The sequence below is a fragment of the Alnus glutinosa genome, chromosome 2 (assembly GCF_958979055.1).
Source record: "Alnus glutinosa chromosome 2, dhAlnGlut1.1, whole genome shotgun sequence".
NCBI lineage: Eukaryota > Viridiplantae > Streptophyta > Magnoliopsida > Fagales > Betulaceae > Alnus > Alnus glutinosa.
In genome coordinates, this window is record NC_084887.1 from 31,972,742 (window position 1) to 31,987,908 (window position 15,167).

The following is a 15,167-nucleotide window of genomic DNA, read 5'->3' on the forward strand; positions in this document are numbered from 1 at the left end:
ATTGAAAGGTAGTCAGACATGTAACTGAAAGACAGAAACAGATAATAAACTCATATAGGTTGTAAGTAAAAAGAAAAGGAAGAAGAAGAAGAAGAAATTCTTAAACCTGGGACGTTGCTTTGCAATGCTTGAGGTTTCTGGACTCTCAACGCTTTCTAAACACGCTACTTTGAAACTCCCGCTTTATGTGGGAAATGGAAAGGACAGATACATCATTCATGGAAGGTCTTTAAGGAATTAAGGTAGATCAAAAGACATGCGCTGATAGGATTCGCGAATCCTCCCAAACTTTCTCCTTCGCGTGGTCCTCATGCTTGGCTTGGTCCCCAACCTTCTCCTTGGCGTGGTTCTCACGCTTGGCTTGATCACTACATAATTTCCTTCTAGGAATTATTTTCTTGCGAATTAGGTTTGTGTGATTTCCTGATTTCCTATTTCCATATTTAAGGTGTTTTCTAGCCTATAAAAAGATGTAGATGCGGTATAACTAAATAATGAAAGAAAAATATTACATTTGCTTGAAGCAAATATTGGAAGCCGATCCCCTTGAAGCGATGATATTGGAGGCTAATCCCCTCGAAGCAATTGTTATCTATTCTATTTTTTTTATTTTCTCATCTATTCTCTGATTTCTCTCGATAGAATTCCTGGGATCCTATCATCTGAACCTGGCTCTGATACCAGATGAAACTCACACTTTCAATTCTAAGGAATGAAAAAGGACAGACATGGAAGCTCTTAGGTAGTCCAGAAGGGATCCGGCTTCTATGCGGTAGCGTAATTAGTCTAAATTGTTGATACGTTAGAATAAATTCATGAATTTCTTTATGGAAAAACGTGTGAGAAATATTTTGTTTTGACACGTTAACTTAAAAGCCATAATTCACAAAATCTTGGCTACCAATTTAATCGGAATCACAAAAGGCATTATTGCATAAAATCCCAAGAATTTATATACTTTTCCTTTTTGAATAAGCAGACAAAAATCCCAAAAATATGTTGCAAAAAAAAAAAAAAAAAAGCCCAAAAATATTAGCCTGATTATCCTCTATTTCCTTCTTTGTTTAATCTTTTTTTTTTTTTTTAGTACAATTATGACAAGAAATAGGAACAGTTAACTAGTTTATTTATCTTTTTTGCTTTTTCGTAAACTTGAGAAAAGAGAAAAGTGGACGACATTATTAAGTATTACTGAAAAAAGCAAAATCATACTATTACTGAAAAAAGCAAAATCATATCAGTCGAGGACTTTTTATATTACAAGAAGTGATTTGTAAATTAAACTAATTAATCACATTAACTGATTTTGCTTTTTTCAGTTATATTTAATAATGTTGTCCACTTTATTCTTTTCTCAAGTTTACTAAAAAGCAAAAAAAATTAAATAAACTGGTTAGTTGTTCCTATTTCTTGTCATAATTGTACTAAAAAGCATAAAAAATAATAAAAAATAATAATAATAAAAAATAATAAAAATTAAATTAACAAAGAAGGAAACAGAGGATAATAGGCTAATATTTTTGGGATTTTTTTTCCTGCTTATTCAAAAAGGAAAGTATATAAATTCTTGGGATATTATGCCTTTTGTGATTCTCATTTAATTGGTACGTAGCCAAAATTTTGTGAATTATGGCTTTAAGTTAACGCATCAAAACAAAATATTTCTCATATGTTTTTTAATAAAGAAGATTCATGAATTTCTTCTAACGTATCACCAATTTAGACGAACAACGTCTCTGCGGTAGTTTACACTATTGCATAAAAGTCGGATCCGTCCTGAAGACACGTGCCTATTAATTGGTTTCTTGATTCATTTATTTATTTGTACTCTATCCCTTCTCTAACCATGTTTTCTTGATCAATTTGAAATGAATACAATTCATTTATGATAACGTATGCATGATTTTTAAAATATTTAAAATAATCTATAAGCGCAGGTGTTTTTTTATTATATTATTAATATATTAACATCTAACTTGCTATTTTATATTTGATATTTACACAAAAGCATATGTGTAAATAATAATATATAACCCACAAAGTAGATAAAAGAATAGGTTAAGTTGTTAGATCAAAATGCTACATATAATTTACCAAAGTTCGTACGCATGATGTTTTTGAACCTAAAAAGATAAACTGACTAAAAAGATAAACTGATAGTTGTTTGATTCCAATTAAAAAAAAAAAAAAAAAAAAAAAAAAAAAAAAACTTGAACCATTTCAATCAACATTAAGAAATTAATACTACAAAACAAAGTAAAGAAACTAAATAAAAATTTAAGAAAAATAATGAAAATACCTCCACACGTGTGCAAATTATTAATTTCCAAATGAAGTAAAAGCAAACGTGGGGTGGAGTGGGATTTTTTGGACTCAGTAATGCAACGTATGGGTTTTGCACCAAAATGGAGGGGGTTGATTCGACAATGTATATGCTCAGTTTGGTTCTCCATTCTCATTAACGGACAACAAACTAATCGCTTTCAGTCGAACAGAGGCATTCGACAAGGGGATCCCCTATCTCCGTACCTGTTTTTATCATTTGTGTGGAGGCCCTAAGTACCATGTTATTCCAAGCTGAAGCTTCAGGATGGTTAACAGGGGTCCCGTCCTCCCCGAGGGGACCTCGTCTAAACCATCTCTTTTTTGCGGATGACAGTTTATTGTTTTGCAGGGCTACTTCTAGGGATTGGCAGAGATTGTCCTTATTGTTAGAGCGTTATGAAAAGGCATCGGGACAACAGTTGAATAAAGAAAAAACTTATATTTTCTTTAGTCGCAATTCAAGTCAAGTGGCTAGGGATTGTATCTTGCAGCTGTCGGGAGTTCCTAGTACGCAGAGGTTTGACAAATACTTGGGTTTACCAGCTCTCGTGGGCAAATCCAGGGTTGGTGAATTTAAGTGTATTAAGGATAGGATCTGGAAGAGATTGCAGGATTGGAAGACAAAATTCCTTTCACAAGTTGGGAAGGAAATTATGTTGAAGGCGGTGATACAGGCTATTCCAACATACAGTATGAGTATTTTCCTGTTTCCAGTGGGGCTTAGTTCAGAAATTAATTCACTGATGCAGAATTTCTGGTGGGGGCATAAGGATAACTCTTCGAAGATCCATTGGATGAGTTGGAAGAAGTTGGGGTTTTCTAATAATAATTTTTTGGAGGCTAATCTTGGGCGACGACCTTCTTTTGCTTGGCGAAGTATTATCTCCTCTCAGGCTCTTCTTAAAGAGGGGTTGTGCTGGCGCCTTGGGGATGGGAGATCGGTGCAGATTTGGGGGGATAAGTGGCTTACTTCTCCATCGACTTTCGCGGTCCAATCTCCTTTGAGTATCCTTCCTGGAGATGCCACGGGAAGTGCACTTATTGATCCGGTTTCGAAGAGGTGGAACGTGGCCCTTGTAAATTCTATTTTTTGGAAGGAGGAGGCGGAATGTATTATTGCCATTCCTCTCAACAAATATGGACAGCAGCATTTGAGAATTTGGAGGGGTACTAGTTCAAGTGATTTTTCGGTCCGTAGTGCTTATTACATGGCGAAAGAGATGCATGAGATTCAGCGGGGTGAGAGTTCCAATTATTCAGAAGTTAACAAGTTGTGGAAAATTATTTGGGGTTTGCAAGTCCCTAATCTGGTGAAGATGTTCCTTTGGCGCTCTTGTCATAATATTCTCCCTACAAAAGCTAATTTGCTAAAGAAAGGTATTTCCCTTGATCCCATATGTTTGTTTTGTAAGTCTTCTCAGGAGACTATTCGTCATATTTTATGGGATTGTCCCTCAGCCATGGATGTCTGGGGAACTTGTGATGGTAAAATCCAAAAAAAAGTGTGGTGGCTGGGAATTCATTTGTGGAGGTGATTGAGTATCTGGTGGAACGATGCAATTCTGAGGAGCTAGCCATGCTTTGAGAGATAGCTCGACGAATTTGGTTTAGGAGGAATACCGTTGTTCATGGGGGTGATTTTGTGCACCCGAATGAAGTGATAAGATCAGCCACCAGTTTTATAATCAATTACAGAGAAGCTATGGAGAAAGACCGGTTGGGGGTTGATAGTGATCTAATTTTGAATTCTCATGTTATAGTTCGTTGGAGGCCGCCTCTCCCAGGTTGTCTAAAAATAAATTGGGATGTTGCTAGGGATTCTTTATCGCGTTCGGTGGGGATCGGTTTTATAGTTCGGGACTCAAATGGATTGCCTTATGCGGCGGGGAGTTTCTCTTTGAAGACTCTTTTGGATCCTATCGTCGCAGAAGCTCTTGCTGCCTTACGAGCTTTGGAATTCTGTAGAAGCAGAGGTTATTCGAATATCATGTTGGAAGGTGACTCTTTGGAGGTGGTTAATTCAATTAATGATTCGGGTTTGAATTGGTCCCGGATTGGGCCAATTGTGTCTGATATAAAAGAAGTTCTGAGGTCGTTTCAGGTTTGGCAGATTGGACATACTAAAAGAGGAGGCAATGTTGTTGCTCATAAGCTTGCTAAAATTGGGGTACATCATGGTTTTGATAGAATTTGGTTGGGTTGCCTTCTAGAGTGTATTAGGGAGGTTGTATTCCCAGAGTTTTCTACTCTGTCTATGTAGAGCTTTGATGCTCTTGGTGGTTTTTTATCATTCATGAATGAAATCAGATATATTTTTTCAAAAAAAAAAAAAAAAGCAAACGCGTGATTCAATAATTACAAACACGTGTATTTTTTTTTTCTTCTCAAAAAATAATAATAATAATAATTACAAACATTTGCAAATATTGCATTTTCTATTTTGTTTTTATTAATATTATATGACAAATTCAATTTATGAATTAAATATTTATGTAGCAGGGAAATCTATTGAGAAAATAAGAATGTTATAGCATCTTCTTGTGTTTTTCTAGTATTCTCTTGGAATGGCATAGATGTAATTTTTTTAATTAAAAAATTGCAACTATGCTATCTAAAAGGACATAGATGTAATTTTTTAATTACATTTATGCTATTCCAAGAGAATACGAAAAGAACACTAGAAGATGCTTTATCATTTCTCATTAAGAAAATAGTACACTCACAACATTAAGAAATTATTGCTACATACAAAACGAAGTAAAGAAACAAAATAAAAATTTAGGAGAAAAATACATTTTTACCCTTTTGGAAGTTGGACCTCTTTTTAAATATTGCCTTAAATGTTTAAAAAGTGATAATAATCCCCTCCATGCACCGAAGTTTTAGACTTTTACAATGTTGCTCATCCGTTAACAGTTTTCGTCTAAGACAAAAACTAAAGCACGTTAGGGTTTTAAGAGAAAATGTCTCCATAATACCCTTAATTTGATAAACATTTATAAATTGATGACACAATTAAAGTATAAACATAATTCTGAAATCATATTTATTGAACAATAAGGAGAGAATTCAATTTTTTGTTCATTGGCCATTTTTCCATTTTAAACGGAATATGATTCTCTCCATTTAATTATAAAGTAGAGATGTAATTATCTTTTTACATTCTATAAAATAGAGAGAATTATTTCAATTTAATTATAAAGTAAGAGCATAATTATTTTTTTATATTTTTTATAAAATATAAAAAGACAATTGTATTCTTATTTTATAATTAAATGGAGAGCCTACGATTCATTTTAAACTTGTGTATTATTAATTATCCCTCAATTTTTTTTTTATTAAAAAAAAAAAAATACCTATGAAGTGCCGCCACGCCCTAGTGACTAGTCGGGCTACTCCTTGTGAATGGGTACTGACACACGCATACTGATTGACCGGTGAGACGCTTGCTTTATCGGGCTTTATTTTCAGTCTGTTGACACGCGCACAAACATTTATTCACCGACACAAACCAACGGACATTGTATAAATTAATAGTTTCAAAACAATTAACGTGGAAAAGTAATTAAATAGTAATTAAACTTAATTTTATGGTCCATACTTCACAAATTCACAAGATACTTTATTGTTTACGCCATTCTTCACTAAAACAATTAAATAAATAGCAAATTAATTTTTTTTTTTAAATTATTTTTTAGTGTTTGACTTGTGCGAAAAAATTATTTATTACGAAAAATAACTGGCGACGAGATCTCGGCGACAGATTCGGACTACCAACAAACTCTAATGACCAATGATGACAGATTTCAACAAACGTACGTGTAAGAATGAGAAGTTTAGATTTAAAAAATGATTTACAGTTTTAAAAACTGTAAACTATTTTCAAAAAATTAAATAAATTTTTTCAATCAAATTAAAAATCATCGATCATTTTTTTTGTTACACTAAATACTAAAAAATATAGAAAATAAAAATATTTTACGGCCAAACAAACAAATAAAAGTACATGTTGTCCTATCAAAACTCTTCCCTAAATGGTGAACAACTGAAAAATAGATGTCTAACGGAATCGTCCAAAAAAAAAAAAAAAATTGTGTTCCCTTCTCTCAGCTTCAACTATTTTCTCATATTTTACATTTTATTAAAGCTTTACAAACTTACAAAACCTAAAATCATTACAAGCCTCATGTTCCAGAATTTACTAATTCCCTGAGAATAATAAATTAAAAAATCATACTAATAAAAGCTTCTTCTTTATTTATTTTTCCATGCATCAACAACCCATGTAATATGATAGGATACCCAAAACCCCAAATCTTCCTTATTTTCTTTTGCTTTGGCGACACACTTATTTTTAGGGTCGATAATTTTTGATATGAACCCAACATGACATTAGAAGGTTAGAGTTTAGCATAAACGAATCAACCTACTTGACTCTCGACTTAACTCGTTTATGAAATTATATATATTCTTTATATAATAAATACAAGTTAAAACATGTCTAACATGTCTTGTTTAAGTTGAAAATGGATATTGTCAGATTAGGTCAAACAGGTCAACTTGTTTGTAATCCGTTTAATAAATGAATTAAGCAGGTCGTGTCGTGTCACACTTAGGCCGTATCATGGTTAAAGTGAGTCATATTTAGGGGAACCTTAACGGGTCGGCGAATTGTCATACCTACTTATTTCCTTCTGTAGACAATTGCTTGGTTGTTACGCTAATTTTCATATTAAGCTTTATTTATCTATATAAAAATAAGATGTAGATGCCGTTAGGGTTGGCAATTCGGGTCAGCGGGTCGGGTTCGTGTTGACCCGACTACATATTCGGGTTCAACACGAACCCGACCTGATTATTAATCGGGTTGAATATTCAAACCTGAACACGACCCGGGTAACCCGTTGTGACTTGTGACTTCGTCTTCTTCCTCATCTCAACACTGTTGCTCCTCCTCCTCTGTCTCTGTCCTGTACACGCGCCTCTCTCACGCCCCATCTCAGCCTCACCACCACCACTACTTCAACTCACGAATAGGCGTGGACTCTAACCCCCTCCTCTCCGATGCCCAAGACGACGACGTTTCCACTTCCGAAGACAAAATCGATGAGCTCAACATCATCAAAGTAGATCCACAACAACAAAACGAATCAAAGAAAAGAGATGCAGAAGGCGACCGTTCGGATTGGACTCAGGTTTCGGGCAACTTCTTCAACCATCTCAGCGAGGCCATCAGGAGGGCGTTCCGGTTCAACCAGCGCTCGATCGACGACGACGACGAGTGGGTCGACGATCGCTTAGGGAATCAGGGACCAAGGGTCTGGGGATCGGAGCTTCGGAGGAGGCATGATTATGAAACCAGTGAAAGTTGAAACAGCTGATTCGGACCGAAGGAGAGGAGGCGTGAAACTAAGTGAAAGAAAGTGAAAAGGAAAACCAAAAAGAAAAGATGCGGACCTGCGGCTGCTAGGTTTGTTCTTTGTTTCAGTTTTTTTTTTTTTTTTTTTACAAACGGGTTGTAGTCGTGTCTGGCGGGTCAACCCGCGGGTTGACCCGCCAGACACGAATATAATCATGTCATAATCGGGTTGACCTGATTATGACCCGAACCCGATTACTATAAACCCAAACCCGAAATTTTCGTGTCATGTTTGTACTGAGTTCGCGGGTCGTGTCAAAAATTGCCAACCCTAGATGCCGTATGCCAAATCAATCAATAAAAACATCAATTGCTTTATGCAAAAATTGAAGGTTGATCTCTTCAAAGTGGTCGATTTTTTTTCTCAATTTCTTTTTATTTTCTAATTTTCAGTTGATAGAAAACCCTTTGATTCTTATCATAATTCTTATGTTGTGCCTTTTCTTTTTTAATGGAAAATTTGTTGAATTGATACTTTGGTTTGACCTTGTAATAAATAAATCCTCCTATGTAAGAAAATAATCTCTTTGAACAAATTCTGACCATTTTTCGAATAGAGTCCTTATAAAATTATAAATTTACCCTTAAATAAAGAATTACAAAAAGAAAGAGCGATATACCTCAAGTTACAAGGCCAAGATAAACTATATATAGCTCTTATATACCGTCCTATATAAAGAGTGATATACCTCAAGTTACAATGCCAAGATAAATCATGGCATTTCTCCTTCTCAAAACCGTTCCAAAGATCCCCAAACTAGTAGACTTGCAAAACCTCACAGTCCTCACTGATCATCTGGAGAAGAAAATGTTAACAAACATATCCAAAAATATGGTTACTAGTAAAGATGGCTTGGAAATGCATGCAAATCCATTAATTCTAATTATAAATAAATAAATAAAAGAAAGCAATCTTACCTCATCAGTCATTCTACCACCTTTCCGACTTTTTCTTCAAGTCAACATCCTCCCATTTATTCTTCATTCTAGACTTGAAAAGATTTCTGACATTCATATATATGATGTTAAGTCTTTCGAACGACCCAACGCCAAGGGACAGAAAATGGATCATAAATAATTTTTTATTTTTTTTTGTTGTTGGAGGATAAGTTATTAATTAACCTCAAGATCAAGAGAGGGAAGGGAATTATATTTATTATATGGTAATTTTAATTAATCGTTTAAAATTATCGGTTTCAGTATGACAATTTATAGAATTGCTTTCTTAAGAATATTTATTATGTGGTAATTTTATACTTTTAGATTATTATTTTTGGCTAAAGATTAAATATGCAATTTTAGACCATTAATTAACTTTGCAATATTACACTTAGGAAAAAAAAATTGCAACTTTACTCTAGTTTAGGCTTCCAAATATTCAACCCCTTTCAAACCACTATTTAACGATATTCGAGAAACAATCATTCCTTTACTATTATTATTTTTTTAATTATATCTTCTGAGAACTTGTTTGGTTATTGCCTCCACTCACAAACTCCTAGCTCCACCACAGGTTGTATCTCTTGGGGTAATTTTCACAAATTTCAGTAGTTATTATTATTTCTTTTTTACAAATTTCCTTAGTCAATAAACTTAGTAAGTGGCAGAGACCTTAGACATTTAGGATACAGCTTGAATAAAGGAAAGGAAAAGCAGTTTTTGTTCTTATTTAAAGTGATTCTGCAGAAGAGAAATTCCCTTGCTTGATGATTGTTTAAAATTTAAATTTAAGAGTAGTAGATGTGTTTCATGCACCTAGGAGTTGCAGTTGATGTTTCTGGCTCATCTCTCAGACTGAGTGAGGATAGCGGTTTTGTGAGGTGCAACACACTATCAAGTTCTGGACAACTACTTGAGTCCACTGGCCATCTCATTGGAACAACTAAATTCCTGTAGCAAACTCAAACAGATGAGCAGTCATATATATATATATATATATATATTCAGGCCCTTTTCAGTTAATAAATAAAATCAGATTCCTCCTACTGTTTACTTGCTAACATACTTTTCATTTATCAGATTCAGAGTTTAAGTTTAACTAGAACAACATATATGCATATTAGCTTATACTAGATAATTGTATTGTATTTGAAAGCAAATTCAGATAATTAAGCTCATACCCCTCAACACATCTTTGTTTGTACCGATGCAACTTATCCGCTGTATATCTCCCAAATATGATGTCAAGATGCTTTGCTAATCTTGGTATATCAGAAAACGGCACAACATCCCAAACCCTCATAACCTGAATGTGATATGAATCCTCCTTGAGAATATCTACAGTCCAAACCAGATTCAGCTGCCCATCAACCTTGTATGTCTCTAAAAGTTGAGAACAAGTCCCATCATGGACAATGATTTTTCTCTCCTCATTGGGCTCACGCCAACCACTTGAAAGCTTTGCCAAAAGAGAAATCACTTCCTTACGAATCTCTGCATTGCTAGTCCTCGCTATAGATTTCTGGAAATCAATGTCGAAGAAAACCTGCATTTTAATTAAGGTAATAGTAATGTCATCATGGATAAAAATTCAAATCAGTTCAAACCCATTACAGTTCTACTAGCTATCTAAATCACTTTATACTTAATCTTTATATAAAGTCATATTTCTAGTTTTTGTCTTTGATTCACTTGAATCGATATGAGAATTTCATCTATCAACGATGAAAAAAATATCAGAGACAAATAGGCTTATATAATGCTAAGAAGCATAGAACAACGAAAACATTGCATGTACCTTCCATTTAGCCTTTGTGAAAAGTAGAGAGTCATTATTGATTAAAATATCAAGCTCTCCAAGCTCCACCAAGGCAGCAGTAATTGCCTGAGACAAGCTCTTGTCCTCATTAGCCTCATAGAAACACCCACGTTCCTTGGCATCAAGGACTAGTTTCTTCCAAACAGAGCCACTCTTTTGTAGAGTCATCCCATCCCCCAAAATCCAAAGGCAATACCTAAAGAATGAAACAGTGAACAAATTTTAATTTGCAAAACCGAAAGAAACAAAAACGTTTATCAGCTGCAGCATAATTTGGTATATTCAAGGAATACCTTGCTCGAGTCAGTGCCACATTTGCTCTTTGTCGGTTGGAAAGGAAACCTATTGATCCATTCCCATTACATCTTACAGTAGAGATAATTATTACATCATCCTCACCTCCTTGGAACCCATCAACAGAACGAACACTCACACTGAAGCCACTACCAGACTTGCTGTATTTTCTGACCCTCTCTTCAATTGCAGAAACTTGAGCCTTATACGGTGATATCACTCCTATACTAACTTTCTTCTTTGTGTTAAGGAATTCTGTCACAAGAAACAGGAAATGGTCAAAGGAATTCATATAATTTGTCTATTACTTTTCTGAAAGCATTTTTTTTTTCTTCGGGATAATAGCTTAAGACTAATAAACAATAAAACATACGTTTAAATAGATTGTCAATTATCTCAGAGACCACAGCAGCCTCAACCATATTCTTGGGACTGTGCCCGAGACCAAATTCCTCCTTTCCATGAACTACGCTTATAAAGGAGTAAGAGCTGTACATGTTTCCATGAAGGAAACGCTTCGCATAGTCTCTTTCTTTAACATTTGGAGCATCTGAAATCTGTTTGTCATAGAACTCTGTGTTTGGAAATAAGCTGATAGATGGATGCATCCTGTACTGGACATCAAGAAGGTGTTTCTTGTGCCCCAACATGACTAATCTTTCGAACAAACTTCTTCCAAATTCAGCCTTCTCAGATATCTAAAAATTGCACATTCCAAGCATGTTAAACAAAGTGGAAGATGTTCATAATTTGCAAAGATAAAAGAACCAAGGATAAAACTCTAACCTCGCTTTTAACCATAGCAGGGAGCTGCCTTTCATCGCCTATGAGAATAGCATGGCGGAGACCAGGTAGTTGTAAAGGAACAGTTGATTCACATTCTTTAAGTTGAGCAGCTTCATCTATAACTAGGAATTCCAATGGCATAATTCCTTCTGCATGTAATTTAGCAGAGCTTGATGCAGTACAGAACACTAGGCATGCATTTGCCAAGGAAAAGTTTTTTATTGAATAATTATCCATTAATTTTGGAACAGAGGATTTCAAAGATGATACCAGATGTCTCAGTATATGAAGGCACTCTTCTCTCAAACTCGACTTTGTATACCAACCCACACCGACACCTTGCAACACTGCAGTTTCAAGAGATTTGAGCAGATCCAAAGCTCTAATCATTTTCTTCACTACCTCTAACTGTATTAGAGAAGTTGGTAAGTGTGTATACAAATTAACCATACAAAACTTCAGTTGCTCATGAATTGAACAGAATGACTTCTTTAAAAACTCCTCAAACGTCAAAGGATTATCATCATCGTCCTTTTTGAGCTCATCATCCCCTTTATTGTTTTCCTTCTTTCTTTTTTCCAAGTATATTTCGTACTGCAATTTCGGGTCATCAAGCAAAGATATCATTGATTCTAAGCCATTTCTCCAACCAGATAGAGGAGCAAAGCACTTCCCAAGCACATGAGTACGATAGTCAAGAAATACATCAAGAAGACCATCACGATGATCAATCTTCATCCGCTCACCATTCCCAAATAAAACTATATCTCCAAGCCCGTATGTGTCATACTCTAGCGACTCCCTGACCAACCCCAGCAGCCGTGTTGTAACTTCCAAAACCGCAATGTTAGTTGGAGCACATGTTAATGTTCTACACTTCACTTTAAGGAGGGCATGTAATAAGACACCAACGGTCTTTGTTTTCCCGGTCCCTGGAGGGCCCCATATCAGTTTGACAGGATTCTGATGATTGCAGTCTCTCATACCAATGCAGCTTAAAACTGCAACTTCTTGAGAGCCATTTAGATTATAAGAGTTCATCATGTCCTGTAGATCAGAAGGGGCATGATTGTTTTTTCCTTTAGAAAAGCAAGTCAAACAATTTTCATCATCCTGTTAGGATTAAAAATATAATGCATCAGTAATGTCAGTCTTCAAAAAAAAGGTTACTAATATCGGAGAATGTAGATATGTGTGACATTGAAGAGCAAAATGAGTTAAAATTCTTACAGATGAATTGGCTTGCAATACTGATTTAATAATGTTTGTGTTCCCCCCTTCCGGATCTGGGTGCAGTGCTTTCCATATACGAACATTTGTAGTCATATTCATAAGATAAACTGCAAAAAGTGTTTCTTTCTTGTTTGCAAAAGGTGTGTCTTTCTTGAACTTGTACATGTCTTGTTCAATCAAAATGTGCTTCGATGCCAATATCGAGATCTTTTCAGAAGTTTCATTTTTTGCCCCATGAACATAAGCTATAAGATAGAATCTTTTCGGCCTGTTCAAATCATCAATGCATTTTGGTCTAACATTTGTCAAGGCAATAAGATCACCAACCTCAGGTTCATATTTTTCTACATCTTTTCCTGTATCTGCAGTCGGCTTCAATGTAATTTCATAGAACAAGTCTTTGGGAGGTTTAAATTCTTTAGATTTCTCAACAGAATATATTATACAAGTAGGTGCTCGAGACAGTCCTTTCACATTTGAAAGCAAATCAGAATGTGTTTCCGCAATTAAGGGAGGAATGAATGACTTCATGTAATGTGTGATTGAAAAGGATGTCTCTGGAATCTTGTTCACCTGTCAGTGAATGATGCCCCAGTTATGAGTGAAAAAGTCTTGACTCATGAGAGAAAATGATAAGAGTACTAGCCGCGATTTTCTTTAAATTTTTCTTAAATTTAAGAAATCGAGCTACTTTTTAATTCCATATTTAAATAAACTTCATAATACATTTTCCTATCATTTCCTTAATTTTTATACCAATTTAATATTCTTTCAAATAAATGATAGAAAAAGAAAGAGGAAAGAGAGGAAAGATAAAACTTTTTTTTTTAATAAAATAATTGATATATAGGGAAGCAAATATTTAAGGTAGCATGCACTTTTAGTTTCACTTGCTTTTCCTTATTTGGTAATGAAATTTAGGAAGTCTCTTGCTAGTGCTAAGCAACTTGTACATCACTGACTGAAAAATTAAACATAAGAACTCTGTGACATGTATGAAAAATAAATAAATTGATTAACAAATAATTAAAGCACTAAATTTCCTATAAATCTTATGTTAGATCTAAACAATGACGATGGAGAAATTACAACAAACGAACTCTGTTTGTAAGAGGTGTAGAGTAAAACATAAAGCATTTCAACCGAACAAGTGTAGATTCTAAAAACACTAGCTAGCAGTAGACACCAAAAAATATTCCTTAAATTTAGGAAAATCACAGTACTTTTTACTTCTCTATCCAATTACACCACACAATAGATTTCCTTAATATTTTCCTATATTATTAAAATATTTTTTTTAATATTTTCTTTTGGTTTTTTATTCATTCATTTATTTTAATTTCTTATCTCTCACTCTCCCCCTCAAACACAACAGCAGTTCGATCATTTAAATTGAATCGATCAAATATTTATTAAAAAACAATTAAAGGATCACATGATCAATCTATATATACTGTGATAATTACATAACCACTCTTAATTTCTTTAAGCCCACCATTAGATAATTTAGATGGACTATGGAGAGGCTCACCATTAATTTCGTGATGATCGATGTTCGTATATAAATCTAACGGTTGGAGACTAACAATGCATGTATTCCCACGGATGGATTTTCACATTGCTTTCCAACAGGTACTTCGTTCAACAATGTACAAGACAAACCTATGTGTTATCTAACTGAAAAAAAAAAAAGAAAAAAAAGAAGAAGAAAAAAGTTGTTCGCATTATTTATATGTTTAGATTCTTCTTATGTCATGTACGATGAATGAATGTGTCAGTCAGTAGTAGTCTAACAATGTAAAATAGCTATTCAGATCGATGAAAGAAAGAAACAAAAAACCTGGTTTTTGTGAAGATCTTTATTGAGAACGTCCCGGAGAGACCAAGAGAACACCATGTCTATTAATCTTCTACCATCGAGTTCTTCCTTCTTGCCATTGCTCTTCTGATCCATTCTTCGATCTAGACGGTGATTGAGAGAGAGAGAGAAGTTCACTGTTCACAATCAAAATAGAGATGTATCCTTAAATAATAAAGACCATCAAAAGCAAGAAGGACGTACAAACAGAAGCTCAGAGTGAGAAGAAGTTGACTACAAGTCAAGTTATGTGCAGCGTTCAACACCCTGTTCCCTCAGTACGGCTAACATTACCTAGATTTGTGGTAGATATATAATTTACGTACGGAGTTTCCAAATAATCTAAACTTGCCTACCATATAGGATTACAAACATTGCAATAATTAAACGGAAGGAAGTGTAAAAGAAAGGAAAAGGTAGTCGGGCATGTAACGGAATTGAAAGACACAAACAGAGAATAAACTTAGCTAAGAAGTAAGGAGAAAAGGAAAAAG

At 34.6% G+C, this 15,167-nt stretch overlaps 2 protein-coding genes across 2 annotated transcripts; one reads left to right on the forward strand and one right to left on the reverse strand.

Moving 5' to 3' along the window:
- The first annotated feature begins 2,564 nt into the window (after positions 1–2,564).
- On the forward strand, positions 2,565–7,697 carry LOC133860513 (uncharacterized). The gene is made up of 3 exons (XM_062296102.1): positions 2,565–3,702; positions 4,086–4,492; positions 7,329–7,697. The coding sequence occupies exons 1-3, from the start codon at positions 2,565–2,567 to the stop codon at positions 7,695–7,697; spliced, it is 1,914 nt and encodes a 637-aa protein (XP_062152086.1).
- A 1,774-nt stretch (positions 7,698–9,471) lies between these two features.
- On the reverse strand, positions 9,472–14,769 carry LOC133860514 (helicase SEN1-like). The gene is made up of 8 exons (XM_062296103.1): positions 14,656–14,769; positions 12,813–13,388; positions 11,583–12,695; positions 11,170–11,494; positions 10,796–11,051; positions 10,482–10,698; positions 9,865–10,229; positions 9,472–9,634 (listed from the first exon to the last, which is right to left on the reverse strand). The coding sequence occupies exons 1-8, from the start codon at positions 14,767–14,769 to the stop codon at positions 9,472–9,474; spliced, it is 3,129 nt and encodes a 1,042-aa protein (XP_062152087.1).
- Positions 14,770–15,167: the final 398 nt, after the last annotated feature.